This window comes from Quercus lobata, chromosome 6 (genome assembly GCF_001633185.2).
Source record: "Quercus lobata isolate SW786 chromosome 6, ValleyOak3.0 Primary Assembly, whole genome shotgun sequence".
In the NCBI taxonomy this organism is placed as follows: domain Eukaryota; kingdom Viridiplantae; phylum Streptophyta; class Magnoliopsida; order Fagales; family Fagaceae; genus Quercus; species Quercus lobata.
Genome location: NC_044909.1, coordinates 33,498,021 through 33,520,676, shown reverse-complemented (window position 1 = coordinate 33,520,676; position 22,656 = coordinate 33,498,021). Strand labels below are relative to the sequence as shown.

At 34.0% G+C, this 22,656-nt stretch overlaps 2 protein-coding genes across 3 annotated transcripts; both read right to left on the bottom strand.

Annotated features, from left to right (window-relative positions):
• Positions 1-3,881: 3,881 nt before the first annotated feature.
• Positions 3,882-7,317, bottom strand: LOC115993754 (transcription initiation factor TFIID subunit 14b). Of its 2 annotated transcripts, none has more exons than XM_031117729.1 (6): positions 6,943-7,305; positions 5,907-5,995; positions 5,601-5,822; positions 5,336-5,523; positions 5,090-5,221; positions 3,882-4,350 (listed from the first exon to the last, which is right to left on the bottom strand). In XM_031117729.1, exons 1-6 carry the CDS (start codon positions 7,069-7,071, stop codon positions 4,331-4,333), a joined length of 780 nt encoding a protein of 259 aa, XP_030973589.1. In that variant the 5' UTR covers positions 7,072-7,305; the 3' UTR covers positions 3,882-4,330. The 2 variants fall into 2 exon arrangements, with proteins under 2 accessions (XP_030973589.1, XP_030973587.1); XM_031117727.1 differs by having other exon boundaries at positions 3,887-4,350; positions 5,100-5,221; positions 6,943-7,317.
• A 10,117-nt stretch (positions 7,318-17,434) lies between these two features.
• LOC115994908 lies at positions 17,435-21,838 on the bottom strand. Its single transcript, XM_031119248.1, has 3 exons — positions 21,639-21,838; positions 19,429-20,291; positions 17,435-17,981 (listed from the first exon to the last, which is right to left on the bottom strand). Exons 2-3 carry the CDS (start codon positions 20,286-20,288, stop codon positions 17,807-17,809), a joined length of 1,035 nt encoding a protein of 344 aa, XP_030975108.1. The 5' UTR covers positions 20,289-20,291; positions 21,639-21,838; the 3' UTR covers positions 17,435-17,806.
• Positions 21,839-22,656: the final 818 nt, after the last annotated feature.

The following is a 22,656-nucleotide window of genomic DNA, read 5'->3' as shown; positions in this document are numbered from 1 at the left end:
CATAATAAGTAAATTTCTTAATTACTTTTTTTATGTGTTTTAAATATCAAAATTATTAGAAATTAATTATTATCTCATTTAAAAGTATACATAAAACATAAGTTCATGGATTAGACAATAAAAAAAATCCTATTAATACAAAAATAGGTGTCCATAGTAAGAACAAATAAAATATATAATACAATTGTGGAATTTTCAAAATATTAATCCAATTAAAGGTTATTAAATAGTGTGATAATTAGTAACAATAATATTATGCAAAGTGTAACTTAATGCTAACTACCTAAGAAAGGGATTTTTTTTCCTTTCTCTAAATTGGTTTGGGGGAAATTTTAGTTACATGACCTACTTAATAGTCATGTAACTTGATTAAATGATTTAATTAATCATGTGATTTAATACATATAGATGTCATTATAAACCACCCCTAATGAGTGAGGAGATTCCTCCATCTCGGATTGAAAGAAAACTTTGTCCCCTAAGCAATTAAATCACTAATTCTCAAAATTCCAATCAAATCCTATGGAGAAGTTAAAATAGGAGAAAACTCATATCGGAGTTAAGAAACCAATGGGATTAAGAAACCAATCACTTAATTCGTTAGAATTTAACCATACATATACCTATCCAAAAAAAAAAAAAAAAAAAATTAATCATACTATAGCTTTGAACTAGGGAAATGTTTAAAAGTGTAGCAAGCTTATAGTTTTATTTATTTATTATTTTAATAAATCGATAATTATGGAAAGGGGAATTTGAATTCTAAATGTTTCTGTTAGAAACACCTATAGGTGTCAGCCAATTGAGTTAGAAAACTCTTGGCTCATAAAGGGGAGAAATTATTCAGTCTTTATGGAGGACCACATCAGCAATATCCAGTGGCCCTCCACTTTATTATTGGAATGAAAGACCACTAGTATTGTTGATGTGGTCCCCTACGAGGACTAAATAATTTTTCCATAAAGTAATTCAACAAAGCTTAGCATGCATATTATTTGTTATCTGAATAGATAATTAACCCTTTCAAAAAAATTTTTTGGTCTGGTAGCTCTACATTTCGTACCCTACCCAAATTACTTTATGTTGACACGGAGGGCACATGGCTCATAAATTGTCATACTGTCTATAAAAAACAAATCAAATTTATTCAATGTCTTGTTGGATTTATAAATAAATCCTATATGAGAGAGTCTGACTGTATGAGACAGGCCGATGTAAGGAGTCTATACGAAACAGACCAACGTAGGAGGATTTAGTTTTAGTTGCATTTCCAACAAGACTTGCATGCACCAGTCACTTTAGGAAATGTCTCAACATTATAGGACTACACATGTGGCTCTGCCAAAGCCTAAAAACCACAACTTCAAGATATAGGATACATGCAAACTAAGCATATTCCTCCTAAAATCGAACACCACAAGTATTTCAGTTTCAGGTCTCATCTGGTGAGATGGATTTTGATTCCCATGCTCTAATGCCAGCAAAGCCATCTTTGATAGCCATATGGTCAGCCATTTCTCTTCCTTTGCTTACCTTTTGTATTCATGGCATTCCATTATATTCACATTTCTGCATTTCTACATAATAAGATTGGTTCTAACACATCTTTGACATCAAGTTTAGAAATTTCTTTGGGTTGAACTCAGATATATGTTTACACATCATTTAAAGCTGACTTACCTACCATTTGCTGGAATGGCAACACAAATTTCATAACAATTCAAAGTTTCAAACAGTTTTTAAAACACAAGCAATCTGGTTTGAGTACAACTTGCCGAACTCAATCCGGATTCAAGAAGTAAAAAGGTGCGTCTACATTCTATGAATGAAATGGGGTACCATACGAAGGATAGAATTTAGAAGATAACATATCATTGTCACTGAATACATAACTCATAATAGCTAATCAACAGAAGGCATTTTCTTAAGGATGGTGACAATATCAAAAGACGAACATGTGGTGGCCATGTTACTCTTGTCTCCAAAAAATCTATAAAGACAAAACAGTTAAGACCAGAAATTCCATCAGCTTATTAATCTAACCATCTCAAACTACATGCTAGAAATTTCTTTCATATATGTGTTCCTGTAAAAGTTATTTGATAAGTTAGCTTCATTTATTCTTCCAATATATTGCTTTTACAGTGAAAAATTAATGAAAACATGATTCATAGGAACAAAAATGTTGTACATGATGAAAGAATTACAGACACCAATTTTTTTTCTTCCCCAATTTAAAGGCCAAAATAAAGTTACAGGGAGATTAAGATGACTGGGCAGGATTGGTGTTCCAACTTCTCAGGGTGATGTCAGAGTGTACTAGAGGAATCTATAATCAGATCAATAAAGAATATTGGACCCTTTAATGTGTTTTGAGAGGTCAATTCAACCCCCCCAAAAAAAAAACTTTCATCATAAACTTTTCAATCTACACCAATTGGTGCTGTATCACATCCGTCAAAATTAAGACATGTAATCTCTAAAAAATTTAACAGAAGCTATTAGCCACAGGGCTACTCTGTTTTAAAAAAGAAGGAACAGAAATAATCCTAAGAGAAGCAGCCAAGCCCATTCCAATATCTCCTAAATGTTTCAATCAATCTATTATAAGTATATTTTGATCATTATCCAATTACAATTACACTAAGCATACACTTATCAAACAATCTAGTATGGGAATCACCTAATGCTGAGCAAGACCTACTGCTTGAGGACTAGAGTATCATGCATCTCAATCAGCCAAACAAACCCCCATTTGGCTAATCAACCCTCACATTTTATATAGAAAACAAAGTCATAAGGAAATGTGCCAAAGATAATAATTAAGCACCACTAGAGTCATTATCCTACTTAGTTGCTTCCAAACAACCCAAGACCTAAAAAATTCCATCAAGATTGAAGACAAGGTTGAAACCTAAATGATGAATAACAACAAAAAGTGATACAATTGAAATCAAAAGTTATGGCCCATAAGGATTCATTCTAAAACCTGCCCAGATGTACCTGAAAGCATTTGTAGCTAGCCACATGATCATGTACTCTACAACTTGCCAACATACTGTGTGATTGTATGCTGCAAAGCAGTCATGCAGTCACTTATGCAAGCTACTACCAACTTAAGAACATATAGAAAGTATCAAGTATAGTAATGCACAATGATTGCCATGTGACTGTTCCTCATTACATCATATGAAAGGAAAAATACCTTTTAACTCTTCTTTAAGAGGAAAACTGTTCGCAGCAAGTCTGCAAGTACTTTAAACAACACTTAGCTCCTCAGTTTCCATTTGATATGCCCAATACGCATGAAACACCAATTACAATTTATAGACAATAAAAGCAACGCAGAACGATTGCCATGTGTAATGTTCCACATTACACATGTTTCATATTCAAGGAAAAAACCTTAACTCTTCTTCAAGAGGGAAAAAAATGTTTGCTGCAAGTACTTAAAGCAACAATCAGTTCCTTATTTTCCGTTTAATATGCCCAAAAACAGGAAACACCAATTTTTATTTTTATTTTTATTTTATAAGTAGGAAACGCCAATTACAAACAATAAGATTCATCTACCATGAGAGGATAATCTGACCTATTCTAAATATAAAGGAGAAATAAATTACTAGAAATAATTTTTAAACTAAAAAATTCAGTGAACTTTTGCAATTCTTGAAGGGCGCTTCCATCACTATTCTCATTTAGATAGAAGACTTAAAATGGGATTAGCTAGAATCATTAAAGAACTTGTACCTCCTCAAATCACAAGCACAACATTTGGAAGGATGAGTGAGCTATAACTCACCTTCATAGGAGGCATAGCAAGGAGCTCTCCCGATTCCCAAAATAAAATAAAATAAATTAAAAAGAACTCCAACCTCCTAAATCGTTTCTATTTATTAGTTCCACATTAGAAAAAGGATCTTTATTTCTTCAATCTAAAATTGAAAGCATATCCTAAATGTCTTAGCTTCAGTTTCATAATAATACCAGCTCCCATGACATTAGAGATGAATATATCAAGTGGGAAATTATCTATCCTAACATACCAAGAAATTAAAAGCACATATATACACTACTCAGGTTCTGCGATGCTACATAACCATCCATATTTCAATATGCTAAACATCAGTCAACAATTGACGGTCCCTAGAACAGAACTACCAAGATGTGTACATTACATTATATGTATCATGTCTTCTACTATATACATGGGTGACCATGTGTACTACCCACCACACTCTGAACAGCCTATGATCATGTAAATTCATAACCAGTGGGTGGTTTCGACAGTTGAGGCAGCCCATCCATCATACTCAATTGTCTTCTCAGCTTAATAATATGCGCTTGTACCTATCACATTGCAAAAAATGTCAAAACAACATTCACTGAAGCATTTCAAAAGATTAAGACAGTTTAATATCAGACCATTGAATTGAGCATGCAAAGAGAACCCCCCCTCCCTCCCCCAGGAAAAAAAGTTATGAGCACCAATGTGGTACCAATGGTATATGGAATGATATGTAGCTCCAAAAGTGAAACCCAACAAGTATCCAAGATAGTAGGGGACATACAAGAGTTTCATCCAAATCATGCTTCAGCACCCATTTATAGTCGTGCACATAAAATGGCATGGCATTGAAACACTAATCATGAACAAGTGAACTACTCAATAAAAAAAAGGGTATTGATATCATGTAACCCTAGTATTCATAAATATAAATTTTTATTTATTGGTAAGTTACACATATTGAGGATCCATATAACTAATTTGTTGAGGATCCATAGCCAACCCCAAAATTTTGGGACAAAGACTTTGTTTGTTGTTGTAAGCTACCCAAGAAGTCTTGAACCCGTGACCATCCCCCACCCATTCTTCTTGAAGGAAGGAAGCACCATTTGAGTTAGAGCTTGGCACATAAATATAATCATGATCAGTGTGAGATCTTCCAATGCATGATCTTACTTGTGTAGAAATAAAGAGATTTTAACTAAAATCTTCTCACAAGATGCTTTTAGAAAAAAACATAAGAGCACACTAGTCACAATGATGTTAGTATAATACAGCAGAAAACAGCAGAAAGAAACCAACTTATTCTAACCTGCTGACGAGCTGCTGCCAGTTTCAAAAGCTCATCGGCCTCTGAGAAATTCATGAACCACTGACTATGGGGATGATCTTTGGTATCACCCTTTTCCTTTTCATGCAAGTTCTCAATTGGCACTGGTCCCAAAAAAAAAAAAAAAACAAACAAACAAAGAAGCGACAAAACTTGAACATTAAGTAGAAATCAAAGAGGCAAAAAAGTTTATGAAACAGAACAATAGGGAATTTTACCAGGATCAGGCAAGTTAAAACCAGCAGGCAGCCGAGGCACAATAACAGCTGGATGATTCTGCACACGAGCCAAAAAATTCTCTGATGGATCAGGGAATACAATTTCATTGTATGATTCCATTACAACAGGTTTCTTGGTTGACTGGGGGCCAGATTCATCTTCAGGATATAACTTCAAATGGTGATACCTGTGAATAATAAAGCACCAAAAGTTAGTAAACTACCTTCTAAAGTGAATCAATAAGAAACACATGAAGCAACTCACAAATCCACTTGTTTATCGCAGACGTCACTATGGAAAAAAAGGCTGATGGCAATTTCAAATTCACCCCATCCGCATTCTGATAACTCAAATGGGGGTGATTCAACCACTCTTGTAGGGTTATTGAAACTAGGATGCAACTGAAATACCACCCGTTTTATCACCGCCCCAAGATCCTCATTTGTTGCCCCACGTACATACACAGTCCACTTGTGCGACTGAGACCTAAGAGATGGATAAACATTACGGATAAATTATTCAAATATGTTGAAGGCCTTAAAAGGGACTCCAATAAAAGAAAGCACTTACTCACTGGCCTTTCTACCGAGATAAAATGCAATTGTTCCATATACTATTGGAACACAAATTTCAACATCCTTAAGCCTCCTGTTTGCACCCTATAACGGCCCAGAAAAATCTAAATTAGTATAAGGGAAAAGTTAACGGACGCAATAAGGGCATTGGTTTAGGAAATATTTTTAGAAACTTTTTATGGGGAAAGAAAAAAGCAACTGGCTTTTTTTTTACACCTTTTTATATTTCTCATGAAAGTGATATTAAAACTTTCATAAAATGGTCCATTAACAAATGTCCTAAAGGCACTCTCGTTAACAAGACCCTTAGTATTATATTCAATTAGGAACACAAAATTCTTAGGTGTGAAATATTGGCGTTTTAATTTACGATATGAAGTGAACACACAAACATATCCAGTCTCTTCCCTTAATCCAACACAGACTTTACAAATTACAGATATAATTAAAAATAAAAAATCTAAATTAGGATCATATCCACTTTGGAACACGAAATTCTTATACATGAAATATTGGCATACTGATTACAAGATGAAGTGAACTTACAAATTTTCAACACAGCTTCTTCCCTTAGTTTTTTTTTTTTAATAGGTAAGTTCAGTTTCTTCCCTTAATCCAACATAAACCTTACAAATTACAGATTTTTGTAGAAACTGTAGCTAGAACAACAACAAAAATAGGTTGTACCAGTGCACAAAGCTCCCAATTTTGCGGGGTCCAAGAGAGGTGATTGATAGCTAGACCAACAAAAGAATCTAAATATCCTATGCACGATATATTGCAAGGTTTAACATCTTCTAATTTGTTGTCTAATAGACAAACACAAAACAACTACTGGGAACACAAAATCATAGGACCAGTCAATTTACGTGTTTGGGACGCAAAGACCATTTTTTTTTTTCAAAGTACTAGTTTTCTTCTAAAACTAAAACCCCATTAAAAATATAAAGTAAAACAACGAAAAAATTAGGAGGAAAGCAAAAGAAAACTAGGGCTAAGCACAATGAGGAATTAAAGCTACAATGTGGTACCTTTTTGTCGGTATCTTCAGCGGACTTTCCAAATTTGAGACGAGGTTGCTTTGGGGCAGCAGAAGCACCATCATCGGACTGGTATTCGCCTTGTTTTCTTGCTGAAATTGTGAGGTGTGAGTGTGACATTTTTAGGAGTTCGATTTTCGTTGAAACACAAAAACGAAAAAGAGGTTTATTAATTTAGTATTAAGGGTCTTCGGTTTGAATCGGTGAATTTTGTATGCATTGGGGCTTCGTGAATCATGCTTGAAAGTTGAAACAATGGGGTTAACGGGTTAGGTTAGGGTTTTAAACGGTTTAGTTTTCTACATTTCCTAGGAAGTTCAGAAACGAGCCGTTTATGAATAGAGCTTGTCAGCTGTAAAGCGTAAACCAAACGTCCAAATTCCAAATTTAAACGTTTAAGATTTTTTTTTTCGTTTAATTTTTGGCAAAAATCCAAAACTAATCCTATAATTTTTAACTTTTATCATTTCAATTTCATAATTTTCAGTTTTATCATTTCAATCTTCTAAGTTTTAATTTTTATTAATGTAGTATTTTGTTAGGTCTCAGGAACGGCGGCCGCCGTTAAATTTGGCAATTTTTTTTTTAAAAAAAAATTGTAATTAAAAAAAAAAAAAAACATGAAAGGTCCCCTTCAGTCTTCTCTCTCTCTCTCTCTCTCGTTAAAATCAGAGCCACCTCCAACACCCTTACTACTACTCTCTCAAATCAACTCAGTACCTCTCTCTCTCTCTCTCTCTCTCTCTCTGTTCGTCTCTTGATCTCTCTCAATCATGGCAATGGTGGTCGATCAGTGAGTGTGACCCATGGCCGATGCTTACTGTTAATGGGTGGTCAATTGGCGAGGGTGTGGTGTTTGCTTGGGGTTTGTTTGTGCGTTATGGGTTGGTTTGTTGAAATATTGAGGTTTGGTGGTTGTCTGCTTTAAAGCATAATGCATATATGATGGTGGATTTGAGAGAGAGATTGAGATTGACTTTTTCCATTTTCCGATTTTGATTTCAGGAGAAGGGGAATGATGTCGTTCCCCTTACATTTTTTTTTCACAGGTTTTTTTTTTTTTTTTTAATTTTCTTTTAATTACGATTTTTTTTTTTTTTTTAAAAAAGGCCAAACTTAATGGGAGGAGTAACTGATACCTAATAGAATACTACATTAACAAAAATTAAAACTTAGAGGATTGAAATGACAAAAGCTAAAAGTTAGAGGGTCAGTTTTGGATTTTTGCCTTAATTTTATAACTAACTTTCTTCTCAAATTTTTTTTTTTACCAACTCTTTACTAAACTAAGGGTGTGTGTTTGGATATTGCTTATTTTGCTGAAACTGAAAAATTATTACTGAAAGTACTGTAGATAAATGTAAAAGTTAGTTGAAATACTACAGTGGAGTTCATGAATAGTGTCAAAAAGTGCAGTGGGGCTCATTAATAGTAACAAAAATAAACTGAATAGTGAAATAATTTTAATTTTTAATCTCTACCCAAACGCACACTAAATTATATATTTGTTTCTTAAAAAAAAAAAAAAAACACCTAAATTACATATTTAAGCTACTTGCTAAACTAAATTACATATTTAATTTGAGTAGTCCTAGATGGCTAGACTCCTAGGACGCAACAAATTGTTACAATGTTAAATCATCACACTAATTTTTTAAGATAAAATTAACTTTTTATCCATTTTTTTGGAGTGAGTAACAATAAGTGTTTTAAGAAAAATGTTATGTTCATTACTTGTAGATAAAAAAGTAATTTTAGTGGTTATATTTCAAATTAGAACCAATAATAACTAACTGAAAATTTGTTGTGAAAATGTTGTGTACATATCACTTGTCTTTAACTAAATATACAACTTGTAGGGGTGATAGGCCCAGGAATGTATATCTACATATATATTGGGCCAGGGGCCCAATCTGAAGATATGAATAGTCCAAGGATGGGTAAACACCTTCCTAGGAACCCGTGTTGGTAAGTAAAGAGGTGATGTCTGGTCATAACCATCCGAGAAAGCTGTCCAAGGAGGAGTAATTCCTCGGCAGGGCAAAGCCGAGATCAGAAGATGTGGTTTGACACTAGGGGTAACAGTCCGGACGACTCCATTAATGTGGATAAGTATCCAGAAGGAACAGGACAGAGGGGGGCCATGAAATATCTCAAGGGAAAGCTACTGCCACAGCATTAAATACTCTGCAGCTAACTTTCTAGCTGTATTAATGTGGAGAAGACCCCTAAACAATGTTGCATTGGCTGCCCCAACGCACAAAGGGCCTGAGAGGGTGTCCGATGGGATAAGCACTTAAGTAGTGGCTTGGATGATCAATAAGTGGAGGGCCAAGATCATCTAAAGAGAACTATATAATGGAAGAAACCCTTCATGGTTCAAGGAGAGAAATTGAGGGAAAAACACTATAGCAATCAAGTACCAAACTTGTAATCAAATTTGAGAATCAATATATAAGAACTGATATCCTCGGACTATGCTGAGGACGACTTTCTTTAGTTTAAACTTGTCTATCTTCATTCTCTTGTCATCAAGACCTACTTTACTTGTTGTCCGATTCACTAAAACCCAGTTTTCCAACTCATTCTCTACAAATTCATTGTTTTTAGCTTTTTAGGCCTAAGTCCATCCACCTTTTGGGCTAGGGAGCCAAATTTGGTCCTTACACAACCCTACATTTTTTTTCCTTAAAATTCTATCCTATTTGATTTTACATTTTTTTGATAATATTTTAATAGACACAATAGTATTTCTTAAAAAAAAAAAAATAGACACAATAGTATTTAAATTTGGATTTTACTAACGTATGTTCTAAGGGCATACAGTAGTAAATTATTTTGGGAAAATTTTTATGAAAAAAAAAAAAGAAAAAGTAATCAAATTTTTTGACAGCTTTTTCAATTTCCTATAAAATATTTCAAAATTGGATGATTAATATTAATTGGACCCTTTAAGTTTTTGGTTTTTCTTTTTTCTTTTTGTAAATTTTATCCTATTTGATTTTAGGTTTTGTTGATATATTATTAACATATAATATATATATATGACTTTTGTTATTATCCAACCTATGTTCTAGGATTTGAAATGATTCAAATGAAAGAGCCATATTAGAGCATTCCCATCAAAGCTTCTAAAAAATTTAGCATTTACCATCTCAAAACCAACTTTTTTTTTTGGTAAGAAGGAACTTTCATAAACAAATTAAAAGGCCTCTGCAGAAGAGGTTACATATCTGTCATAAAATGTGCCAACGACATCTAATCTAATAAGCAACTCCACCTCTGAAGGAGGGTGGATAAAAACCACAAAATCTTGATTCAGCAGAGCACCTCGCCTAGCTAAGTTATCTGCACACTTATTGGCTTCTCTGAAGCAGTGCATAAGTCTTACATGAGGAATTAGCTTCAGACCCTCCTTGCAATCAGCCACTAGAGCATCTAAGTTGTTAAGATTGTTGGAATCTTTGTTCACTAAATCAATGACCACCTTGGCATCCAACTCTATTTCCACTGCTGGAAGCTTGAGCGAGATGCGAAGACGAATGCCATCTCGTAAAGCCCATAATTCCGCCGCAACACTGGTCTTGATACCAATGGCTCGGGCAAAACCTTTCACCCACTCACCCTTTTCATTACGGATAAGCCCTCCACCACCAGCCAAACCTGGATTTCCCCTAGATGAACCATTCGAATTTAATTTGAACCAATTACACAGAGGATTCAACCACCTCACCTGGACTTGGTTTCTGATTGTGCTTTGATTCCCATTACTCACCAAATAGGCTACCTCTGCTGCTCTAGCCAAAGTTTCATCTAAAAGGCTTCGATGTGGCCCTGCTTTACCAAACACAATGCTATTATGGTGAAACCAAAGAATCCACACTGCCACAAGAAAAATAGTGCCCCACTTCATCTCAGAAATAGCACTAATCCGTGTGCTTCTGCTATTGATTTTCAGCCAATCAACTAGAGGAACTCCATAAAAGATATTCGGCGGCATGGGAGGAAGCAAAGAGTTCCAAAAACATTTGGCTTTGGGGCAATCTCTTCAGGCATGAAAAATGGTCTCTGGTTCGGAGTTACAAACAGGGCAGACTGGTGGGATTCCCATCCCCCTCTCATTAAGGATTGCTTTCACAGCAATGCTATAATGGCAGCATTGCCATAAGAAGTGCTGGATTTTTGGAAGGGATGACATCTTCCACACCCAAGCACCTGGAAAAAAAAGTTCTACTCAAATTTTCATCCTTATTAACTGCTAATTGGTAAGCTCCTTTCAGATCAAACTCATCATTTGAAAAAAAGTGCCATATAAGTCTATCCACATCTTGGCAAGAGAATGAGAGGGGAGTTGCCTTTAACTCCAGAAGAATGGATTTCGGGAAAAGGAAGGATACGTTCTCCAAATTCCAGCCAACATACCCAACCACATCCTTAAGTTTTAAATTCTCCTCATTCTTATTCAGTGGACCAGAGATAAGGCTTCGGAGAGCACCTTTGTCCATCCATTTGTCAAACCAAAGAGATAAGCTACTTTCCCTTCCAGGAATCCACTTAGTGCCCTTAATGAATATATCTTTCCCTTTTTTAAGAGCTGTCCAGGTTGGAGAACATGGGGAAGGCCTAGCTTGGGTTCTATAACATATAATACATCACTTTACAATATTCCTTACATCAAAACTTCTATTTTTTTTTAACACTTTATTTAAATATTCTTTATTTATTATTTTTTATTCATTTTTTTTTATTTCTCACTCTCCCTCTGTCTCTCTCTCCCACTCTCTCTCCATCTTTCTCAACCCGGTCTAGAAGCTTCTCCCTCTCTTTGATATTCTGCTCTCAAAACCTCCATGGCCTGAGCTTTTCAAGCTCATCACCTCTAACCACGGCCACAGCCACAGCCACCACCACCAACCGCAACCTCAACCCCTAACCACCAAAAAAAAAAAAAAAAAAAAAAAAACCCATGGCACAAACTGTAGCCAAAACCCACCACAAAACCGCCATAAAACCGCAGCCAAAAACCCACGACCCTAGCAACCCCGATCTGAACCCACCACAAAACCGCAGCCAAAGCCCACCCCAACCTCTCCGATGACCACCACCCTAGCAACCCAACCACCACAAACCCACAACCAACGGCCTCAATCCACCAGCACAACCAACCTCAACCCACAGCACAAACCCACGGCCTCAACCAACTTCAACCCACGACACAAACCCATGGCCTCAACCAACCTCAACCCCTAGTCTCAACCAACCCCAACCACCGTCGAACCCACCACCATCAGACCCTCCACCGTCAGACCCACAACCCACTTTTAGTCATCGAGACCCATCAGACTCACGAGAGGGAGAATCTGAGAAAGAGAGATGAGAGAGAACGAGAATGAGAGAGTGAGAGTGATAGTCTGAAGAGAGAGAAAAAAATATTAAAAAAATGATAACACCTTACTATAGTGTGCTCTCATTTTTTAGAGCACACTATAACAAGATGACAAATTTTTTAAGATATAGCATGTTTGATGGAGAAGCATTTTGTGGTTTCAGATACTAAAAATAGCATTTTAGCACTTATAGCATGATGAGCATCAAACTCAAAATCTATTTACCTCTAAACGACAAAACGACAAAATCTATTTGATACACAGGCATTTTTCTTGTGATCCTTTTCCACATGTTCCGAGAATCTGCTTTTGTAATTAAACGGGTAATTAAAGCATTATATTTATATCTCAACCTCACAGTATTTAATTGCGTTAAAGTTTACTTCTGTGCATTCAAGTTTTACTCTTTTGTAGGAATGGTTACAAATTTACAATCTAATCATTTTTCTTATTGTTTAATCCAAAATAGTATATACTCTACAGTATACTTGGGATCCTGCGCCCACGGTTTAGAAGTTTTTATTTTTATTTTTTTATATGTTAATCTTGATATGTGTGAGATGAGTCACATTACTCTCATTATGACTTCCTCATATCTTTCTTGAAGCTGTTGTTGAAAGGAGGATAATGCATCTATTGATTCTATTCTCCTCTCAATTCATCATTTGTTGGGGGCTTTGGGGCTGATGGCTTTGACAGGGCATAGATGGACATTCTTCGCCATTGTAATTTGTAAAGGGTTTTAGTTTTTCTAACGAATGTCCTTAGAACATGCGTTAATAAATTATTTTAAGAAATATTTTATGGGGAAATAAAAAAGCTACTAACTTTTTAGATAATTTTTTCAATTTTTCATAAAAATTTTCTTAAAATGAATGATTAATGTATGTTCCTAGGGAATATATTAATTGAACCTATTTGTAAATAAGAGCTCAAACAATATATAGTTTGTTAAGGAGAAAATTTCTCTTGAAAAAGATTTCATTATCAAGTATAAATATAAACTCTTTCTCAAAAAAAAGTATAAATATAAACTCTTTTTTCATGGAAAATTTTCTTATGGTATAATTATTTGCATTTTTCTTATCTACATTTTCTTCTTTTTTATTAAATTGTTTAAGAAAATATTTGACTTTGCATAACAATCAGACATTTAAATTGCATTATCCAATGTTGATGTTGAAAAGAGAGGAGAATTTGAGAAGAGTATCGAGAGCTGAGAAGTAATGTTTGATTGATGTATGCTAGATTGTTACTAATTCTATCTTTCCTTCTTTAATATGTAATTTACATGCATATTGATATGTCGTTGTTTGTTGTAGATAGGTATGTTGTCTTTGTTTTAATATCATCTTCATCTTTGTTATTATTCTAGAGATTTGTTATGCAAATTGAGGCCTACAAATGTTTAGTAGTATTGTTAGATTAAAAAAAATTATTGTGAAGAAGCAAGTACAACTTCAAAAATAAATTTACAATTTCTATCACTTCAAACTGTTTTTAATTTTCTCATTAAGAAAATAATTTTTATATGTTTTTTGTAAGACGGAGAAATTAAAGAATACGAATTGAAAAGTTCAAAGCCTCAAATAGAGTTTGCTACACAGGTTATTAGCTTTTTTTTTTTTTTTTTTTTTTAAATTTTTAAGAAGAAGGTTATATGTTGGTTTAGTTTATGTTGTATGTTAGATTTATAGTTACTTGACTTAGGGATGTCAATGGGGCGGGTGGGGCTGAAAGATGAGATATTCGTTCCCACCTCGCATGATTTTGTCTTACCCCATTCCCATCTCAGGGAAAATTTTATTGCCTCATCCCCGCCTCTTAGGGTCCCGCGAAGCCTCACCTTACCCCGTAAAATTCTACTTCTTATTAATTTGCCCATAACTATTACAATTTTTTTAAAATAAAACCTATTTCATTAATAAAAATATACTTGAAATTGCAAATAAATTTATCCCATCAAATCAAACAAATTTTTAGCAAAAATTGAATAATATTATCCAAGTGTTTAACAAGGCAATATCACAACAAAAACAAAATCTCATAATACAAAATCAATGGTTCAATAGTATATAGATTTGTTTCTAATAAAGAAAAAAGAAAATGTTAAAATTGGTATCTTATTTCCAATCTTGCTAGAGAATAAAAAGAAGCAGAGAACCACATTGGGTAGAATAAAATAAGATGATGATATGTTTGTTTAAATAGTAGGGTTATAGGGTACGGGAAATTTATAATTTAGCCCTTTTATCAACACAGGGCAAGGCAAGGATGGGGTGGGGCAGGGTGGGGTGGGTCTAAAAAGTCTAAACTCATCCCCACCCTGCCTTGTGCTGAAGGGCTAAAATCTTGCTCCATCCCCATCCCACCATTTTCGCGGGGAAGGGATAACTAGTGCGGGGTGAAGCGGAGAGGGGTGGGTTAAGTAGAGCGTGGCAAAATTGACATCCTTAACTTAGTTGGGTGTGAGCATTAAATATTATTTTGAAAGACATGTTGTTACTCAAATTTTTCTATGCATACTTCTATTAATGGGTAGAGAAATGTTGAAAATGATTTACATCATATTAGGTTCTAAAATTATATATAAAAAATTATATTTATAAGTTTATAACCAAAATCGTGTAACGCACGAACTACCGTTATTAATATTTAAAAAGTTAAAGCGTAGCATTTTATGGTTGATATGCTCTTGTTAAGTCACATCTGCATAGTATTTCATTCCATTTAGTCCACTTTAGTATACTCAATCTTATTTGGTCCATTTTGGTCCACATCGGTCCATTCTATCATAGTCAGTCTATTTTGGTCCACTTTTGTCTATTTGGTCCACTTAGATCCATTTCAGTCCAATTCTGTCCATTTTGGTCATTTCGATCCTATTAGGTTCACTTCGGTCCATTTGATCTAATTTGGTCCATTTTTGGTTAATTTCAGTCCATTTAGATCCCATTCTGTCTATTCAGGTCATTTCAGTCCACTTTAATCCTATTTGGTCCATTTGATCCACTCCGTTCCATTTGGTCTACTCAATCCAATTTGGTCAATTTTGGTGCAAATGGAAAAAGATAGGTTTAAGTTGAGAGTACCTATTCTAAATCCTAATTTATTAAAAAATATAAATCTCAAACTCGTTTTTATAATAGTTATGGTGTTAGTCTCTCATAGGTTAATATAAAATAATAAAATATTAGACCACCACAACTAAAAATAAAAGTATTATTAAAATGTTGTGACATGTTGTCATGCCTCTAGTTAAACTTTCTCATTATTTTCGGTTTTTTTTTTTGTGCGCGCCAAACAAGCTTTATCTTGCTCACAAAATATTTGATTAATTTATTTCTTCCCTATATATAATACACTAGACTGAAATGAAAACATAGTTTAAATTTATTTGCTTCTATTTAAACTTTAAAGTTTACGCTAATTGCACTTTCCCTTAATTATGGTGCTATTATAATATTTTATAAACTTTAAAATTGGGTAGTGTTCCCCTTAACTATTGGACATGACGGATTAAGATTACGTGCAATATTATTACGTGCAAATGGGGCAATTGTTCTCAATAACTGAGATTAAAAGTTTAAGAAGTAACTTTAAAAGGTAAAACAGTGAAAAATAAAAAAGTAAAGAAGTTAATGCTTTTTGTGTAAGAACGAGGGGTAATGGCACCCCAAGGAAAAGGTATTGTACGGTATCTTAAATCGGATGTGACTATTTTGCCTACTGTTGCAAGGGGAATTTTTTTTCTAAATAACAATAAATATTAAAAAATATAGTTAATTGTCACCTTTCAAAACAATATTAAAAACTAGCATCTCGAGTGTCTAAAACTCGAATTCCAAGATAAAAATCGAGTTTTTAAATCTCAATTTGTAAGTGGATTAGTCTAAAGTGGAAAAAAATTAAATTGAAAATCGAGTAAAAGACTCGAAAAAAATTAAGTAAATTGAAAATCGAGTTTTAAAGACTCGAATTCGATAAATTGATTAAAAACGCTATAGGTCTATAAAACGTCACTATAGGGCTTAAAAACGCCACTATAGGACTCCATAAATCTGTACTTATGAAAAAAAAATTTTCAGGAAAACGCCGCTATAGGGTTTTAAAACGTCACTGAAAGGCTTAAAAACGCCACTATAGGTGAAATTTTTTTCGCATAAAACTCGAGTCTTAAAGACTCGAGATCCATGTGGCCTGTTTGTAATATGGATCTCGAGTTTCTAAAACTCGAGATATTAGTTTCCTTTATTGTTTCAAACGTTGCCTAACTAACTATATACAATTATTTTGCATTGCTGTTTTGCACATTACCTCGTTGCAAGGGTTTCAGTAAATCTAACAGAAACGTCAATTTTTTTTATTTTAAAAAATTTAATTCCCCGTTGATTTTAACAAAATTCCTAACATACAATGAGCAAAATGCTTATTATCAATAGTTTAGGGAGAGACTACTCAGTTTTATAGTCTAGGAACATAACTATACCATAATTAAGGGATTTAACATAACCAAACTTTTTAACAGATAAATGGAGGTGATGATTAAACTCAAGAGTCGTTAACCAAACTTACTACCATCTAAGCTGAGGTGATTATGAAACTAAAGAGTTCTCAACCAAACTTATTTCTATATAACTGGAGGTGGGTGAATCTGGTGATCAAACTCAAGAGTCATCCCTTTTACAATATCAATCACAGTTTCAAAATATGAGGCATTTTTAATTTTCCGCCAAAGAGCTATTCATTTGATTTCCTGAATTTTTGTACACAAAAATCACATTAGCAAGTTAATGGCATTAGTCCTCAATCCTTAGCGATAATGTGTCATAACCCAAAACCAAAAAGATTCTCCTTATATTTTAGCAGAAATACTAAATATTCCCTTTGAGATGCTAGGGTCAACGTGGACTTAACCTGGTCATTAATTTTTTATACTAATACTGGCCAAAATATCAAGATAAAACCCTGAAACTGTGTTTCTCAAAAAAAAAAAAAAAAAAAAAAAAAAAAAAAAAAAAAAAAAAAAGACCCTGAAACTGTTATTTGGTCAACAGCTTTGAAGGTGGCAGCTTGACCAAGAGTATCATAAACTGTGAAACAAAGAACTGATGAAATCGCAATGCAAACATTGAAAGTACAAACTGCAATCACAACCATTTACATCATTAATTTTAGCACATCTTGGCTACTTGATGAACAAAACACCAAGTTTTCTTTCCAATTAAAATTACTTTCTGGGTTCAATTTAACAACAGTGTGCAGTACCAACTGATAAAAGAAAAGAGCACTGGATGCTAAGCTCACAGGGCTTTTCACAAAGTTACGTATGGAAGAAAGGATCCCAGAAAGAGCTCTGATCCAGTGCTGCTGATTTTCAGACTCCATGGTAGGTCAGCAGGAGGGTAAGAATCAAACCACCTTGCATGGCAAGCCAACAGGCAGTCGAACAAGAGCAGCCTACCAAATTAGATATTCGAAGCACTCAAGGCCATTACCTTGCACTGTTCATTCATGGCCAAAAGCTGAGCCTCTTTCTTGTCAAGAAGAGCACTTAACCTCACATTCTCTTCCATAAGTTTCTGCACTTCAGTCTCTTTCTGCATCTTCTCACCCTCTAACTGTGTTGTCTTTGCAACTAGCCTGCTTCATGGCAACATCAGATAATAAAACCACCAAAAATTTAAAAATATAGCAACGGGAAAGAATAGAAAAATTGATTTAGCTACACAGACAATGCAAATCACCGGCATTATCAAGGGAAGCAAATTTTCCATACCAGGCAAAGATATCAACAAGCTTGCTGAGCCTAAAGGTTGGGGATTTTAGATATGGTCCAACTGTATTGGGAAAGCAGACAAAAAGGAGAGGAAACCAATTTCTGCTTAACAAATAAACTTCATTTTTTCATATATTTTTACAATTTTATTTTCGTTACTCAAACTATTCTGGGTTGGCAACTCAAAATGTGAGACTGGCTTCCAGTCAACTTTCTTCATTAATCATTTTGTGTGATCTTTTTCCCTTTCTTTCAACTTTTCCAAGATCTAAACAGAGTCTAACAACCTTTATAAAAATTTTAATCTGATAGACAATTAAAAAAAGTCAATCAGAACATCTACCAACCTGTCTGCCTGACCCTATGTTTCGAAAGAGAGGAGAGACGAAGAAAAGAAGTGTATTAGTAAATAATTTATTCTAGCCATCTCTTCCCAAACACAAAGTGAACAGTGATATTGATTCAGTAATAATTTGCTACTTGCTAATAGAGAAAAACAACAGAAATAAGATACAGCATAAGGAATGGTTTCATGTTTGAGGGATGAAATTCTCCTTCAAATCAAAGAGTTATGATTAAGCACTGTTTTTTCAATGCATTATTGTGCTAGTACGATGTCTACCCGGCTATCAAAATGAAGAAGCCAAAAAACCTATAAAGCGAGTTTCTAAATTGTCATCATAAAGAACTGATCATATTAACAGTAACCAATCCAACACATTTTTTCATTTGATTACCTGCCAAATAGCTCCAGAAGTTTCAAAATCTGGACGCTAAAGTAAATCTTTAAAACCAAAGAGATGCCTCTCCAACTAAGAAATAAGTTTAATTACCTTAACATTGTAGTGCACTAATATGAGACATATTACTTAAATGTACTAATCTCACAAATTATCTATTTGGCACTAATCATAAATCCAATGGTACCAATTTCACACATTTTTTCATTTGATTACCTACTAAATAGCTCCAGAAGTTCCAAAATCTGGACGCTAATGTAAAATTTTAAAACCAAAGAGATGCCTGTCCAACTAAGAAATAAGGTTAATAACTTTAACATTGTAGCGTGCTAATATGTGACAAATTACACAAGACAGAAACACAGAAGATGCAAGCATCAACAAAACAGAAAGCTAATGAATTGCAGAAATGCATAAGAAAGTGTAATAAAACACTTTACACAGCCAACCAAATAATATCTAGTAAACTCTTGACAATCACGAAAAGGATGTGACCAAAGCATCTTATACATTGGAGATACCTAAAAAGTAAAAACATACCCTTTTTTTATGTTTTAAAAAGCATACTAACCGTTCAAACAGCTTCTCAATAGTTTGAAACTGCTTCTCTGATGAAAGAAGTGTTTCTCTCACAGTGATGAGACTGCTAACATATGATTTTAGAGACTCAAAGTCTCTTTTCACACGACAAAGCTCCTGTTCATTTTCTGCAGCTCGCTGCCTCTGTCTAGATGTTTCTTCAACCAAATCCTCAACTCTCTGCCGCATTTCATTCAGTATGCTATTTGTACCTAGAGCAAAACGTTCCATCTCCTCTAATTTCAAAGACATGTTCTCAATTTGGATTGACTTCCGTTTAATTTCTTCCTGGCCAAAAGTTACCTTCTCCTTCTCAATTACAGTTTCAGATTCTGCTAATATAACCCTTTTAACAAGAGCTTCCATTACATCTGTAACCATCTGCACAGACTTGAGTATTTCACCAGTGTATGTTGCATCTTGTTCATCCAGTGAAACATGTTTCCCACTAATTCCAATCAATGTATCTTCATCTGGACCGTCAAATGAAGAAAGATCAATATTCCTAGTCCAGCCAGACAATGGTGTACCATTTTTGTCAATAAACCCTACCCCTTCTAATTGTTTGATGCCACATGATGTATGGGCTAAATGGGGAACAGCCATGAGTCGTGCCTTTGATTTCAAGTAAGTTAAAAGTGTTGCAGTAGTTTTAACTCTCCGCCAAAGAACCTCTAACTCCTTCTTTGCATCTTCCTCAGACCCCTGTATAGATATTTTTACCTCCATAATTTTTGTTTGCAAGACATCCACTTGGGACTGGCTCCTTTCCATTTCGTGCTTCCACTCTTCATGTGTTTGGCTTAGCTGAGACTTCAAATTTGACAAGTCAATAACATTCTCTGCAGCCATCCCCTGTCAAAATTATGCAGAAATGAACATGAGAATTCCAATTGACTGACTACATGGAGATTCTTATAGGATCCTTGAAGATAAGAATAATAATTCATTACAAAGCTATGAAGCTCAGACACAGTAGTTAACAACACGCCAGCTAGCCCAACCAAGCAAGATGAAGCAGACAAAGGTCCTAATAGGTTGAACACCATACATCAAAGTTTCCATCTTGCAAAAGAAGGTCTATCTTTGTTTCTTCCTGCCTTTTTTTGGATGAATAATGGAATGCATATCTTATCTGGTAAAAACAGTTGAAATGTAACTGTACACCTATTCTGGAAAATCTATGCTTATCCACACTGAAAGCATTCAGCCTCTTCAACTAAACAAACATAATTCTTACAATGAGCCCTTAAAAATGCATTATCTATACATATTTACAATGCTCACAAGCTTCACAAGGACTGCATTGTCCACCCATAAAACAAAAAAAAAAAAAAAACCAAAAAAGTATTATAACCAAATATGATAACTGACTAAACATATTACATGCATAATAGATCAGAAGAAGTTTGTTCAAGACTGTAAATGACACTTATTCTCTTCTTCTACTTCTTTTCATCCCAAATTGTTAATTACACACACACCCAATAAGTCCTGAACTCACAAACTCACCGTCCACTTTGGTTCTACAAGGGGAGGAAGTGTGATCTAAGCTAGAGCTAATTGACAAAAATGATACTTATTTATGCATCACAGATACACACAATACCTCAAAATGTAATATGGAGAGACAAGGAAAAAATCGTTGCAATCACAAACCTTCCCAGTTCTCACACATCTAAACTGAACCTCCTTGTATTACACAAACCAACTAAGATTTTTAGCCAAAATCAACTGCTTCTATTCTCAAAGTAACTGTTGTTGCTTTATTATGACTAATTAGCTCATAATCATCATTTGCAAGCAGGTCATAGCCAAAATTAAATTAAATATAATGCAATTATGCAACATATAAATCGCAAATCTAAAGCCATTCCCACTTCAAAGTTCTTTTCTTTTAATTTTTTTTTTCTTTAAAAATAAAGGAGGAATAAAACCCAAATCAAAATGTGAATTTTCATTTTACCAAGTGAAGAAACAAACAAAATCCCAAACTCAAAGTGATCACATCGGCAAAAAAGAAGGACAACCATAAGCCCTAAAATTCAAATTAATCCATCAACAAACTTAATCTTCAAAAAAAAAAAGAAGCATAATTAGGATCTTAACCAAGACACTAACCTTAAAAGCAAACGGAGAAAACCCAAAACTGAAAAAACAAAAGGAAATAAAAAAAAGAGGATAATAAAAGACAAACAGAACCTTGGGATGGATGACGATGACGATGAAGATGAAGATGGAGATGACGATGAAATGTGGTGATGTTGGTGTTGGGTATTCTTGGTTGGTATAGTACGCGTCGATCTTATAAAAAGAACAAAAAGGAAAAATAAAAACAACAAAAGAATATTATGAGGAAGGTAGCCGGGGCAGGTGCCTCTTTCTTTTTCCTTTTTTCTTTTTTTTGATGGGAAGGTGCTTCTTTCTTTGTCTATACTATTTCTCTTCTTTTTTCCTTTCCTTTTTCTTCTTCTTCCAACTTTTTTATTATAATTATTTTTCAATCTGTATGAAGGAGATTATTGAAAATTTAAACAGGGTAGATGACTTTTATGAGATCAATTTTTAAGTATTGAATTCTTCTTCTCATAATTAAAAAAAAAAAAAAAACGGTTAACCAGTAAACTATCCAAAAAAGACAAAAATTCTGTGGCTATTATGAATTATATTTTGAGTTATAATTAATTTAATTTAATATAGTTTATCACTATTTGTAACTCTAAAAAAAGGAAATTGACAGATTATTGTCGATGGGGAAAGATAAGGAAAAAAAATCAGGTAAGATATTAGGATGAGATGAAAATTGGTCCAAAGTGGAATCTAGTTGTGCCAAAAATCTTGGAGCTTAATTAGTTGGCACATTGTAGTGTCTGCAAAGAAAATCATTCAAGATTCAAAGTCTCTCTTTCTAAAAAAAAAAAAAAAAGATTCAAAGTCTCACTTTAAAGGGGTTGGCTTAGTGGTTTCTAAAGCTTTATGATATTTATAAGATCTTAAGTGTCTGTTTAGGAACAATTTATTTAATTGAAATTGAATTTTTTTTGCTGAAAATACTGTAGATAAATCTAAAATGTAATTAAAATAGTACAATGAGACCTATGAATAGTACCAAAAAAGCAATGAGATTTATGAATAGTAGCAAAAATAAGCTGAATAATAAAAAAAGCTGGCTTTTTAAGCTAATTTCGAAAGCTTTTGCCCGCATTTTGGGGCCATTCCA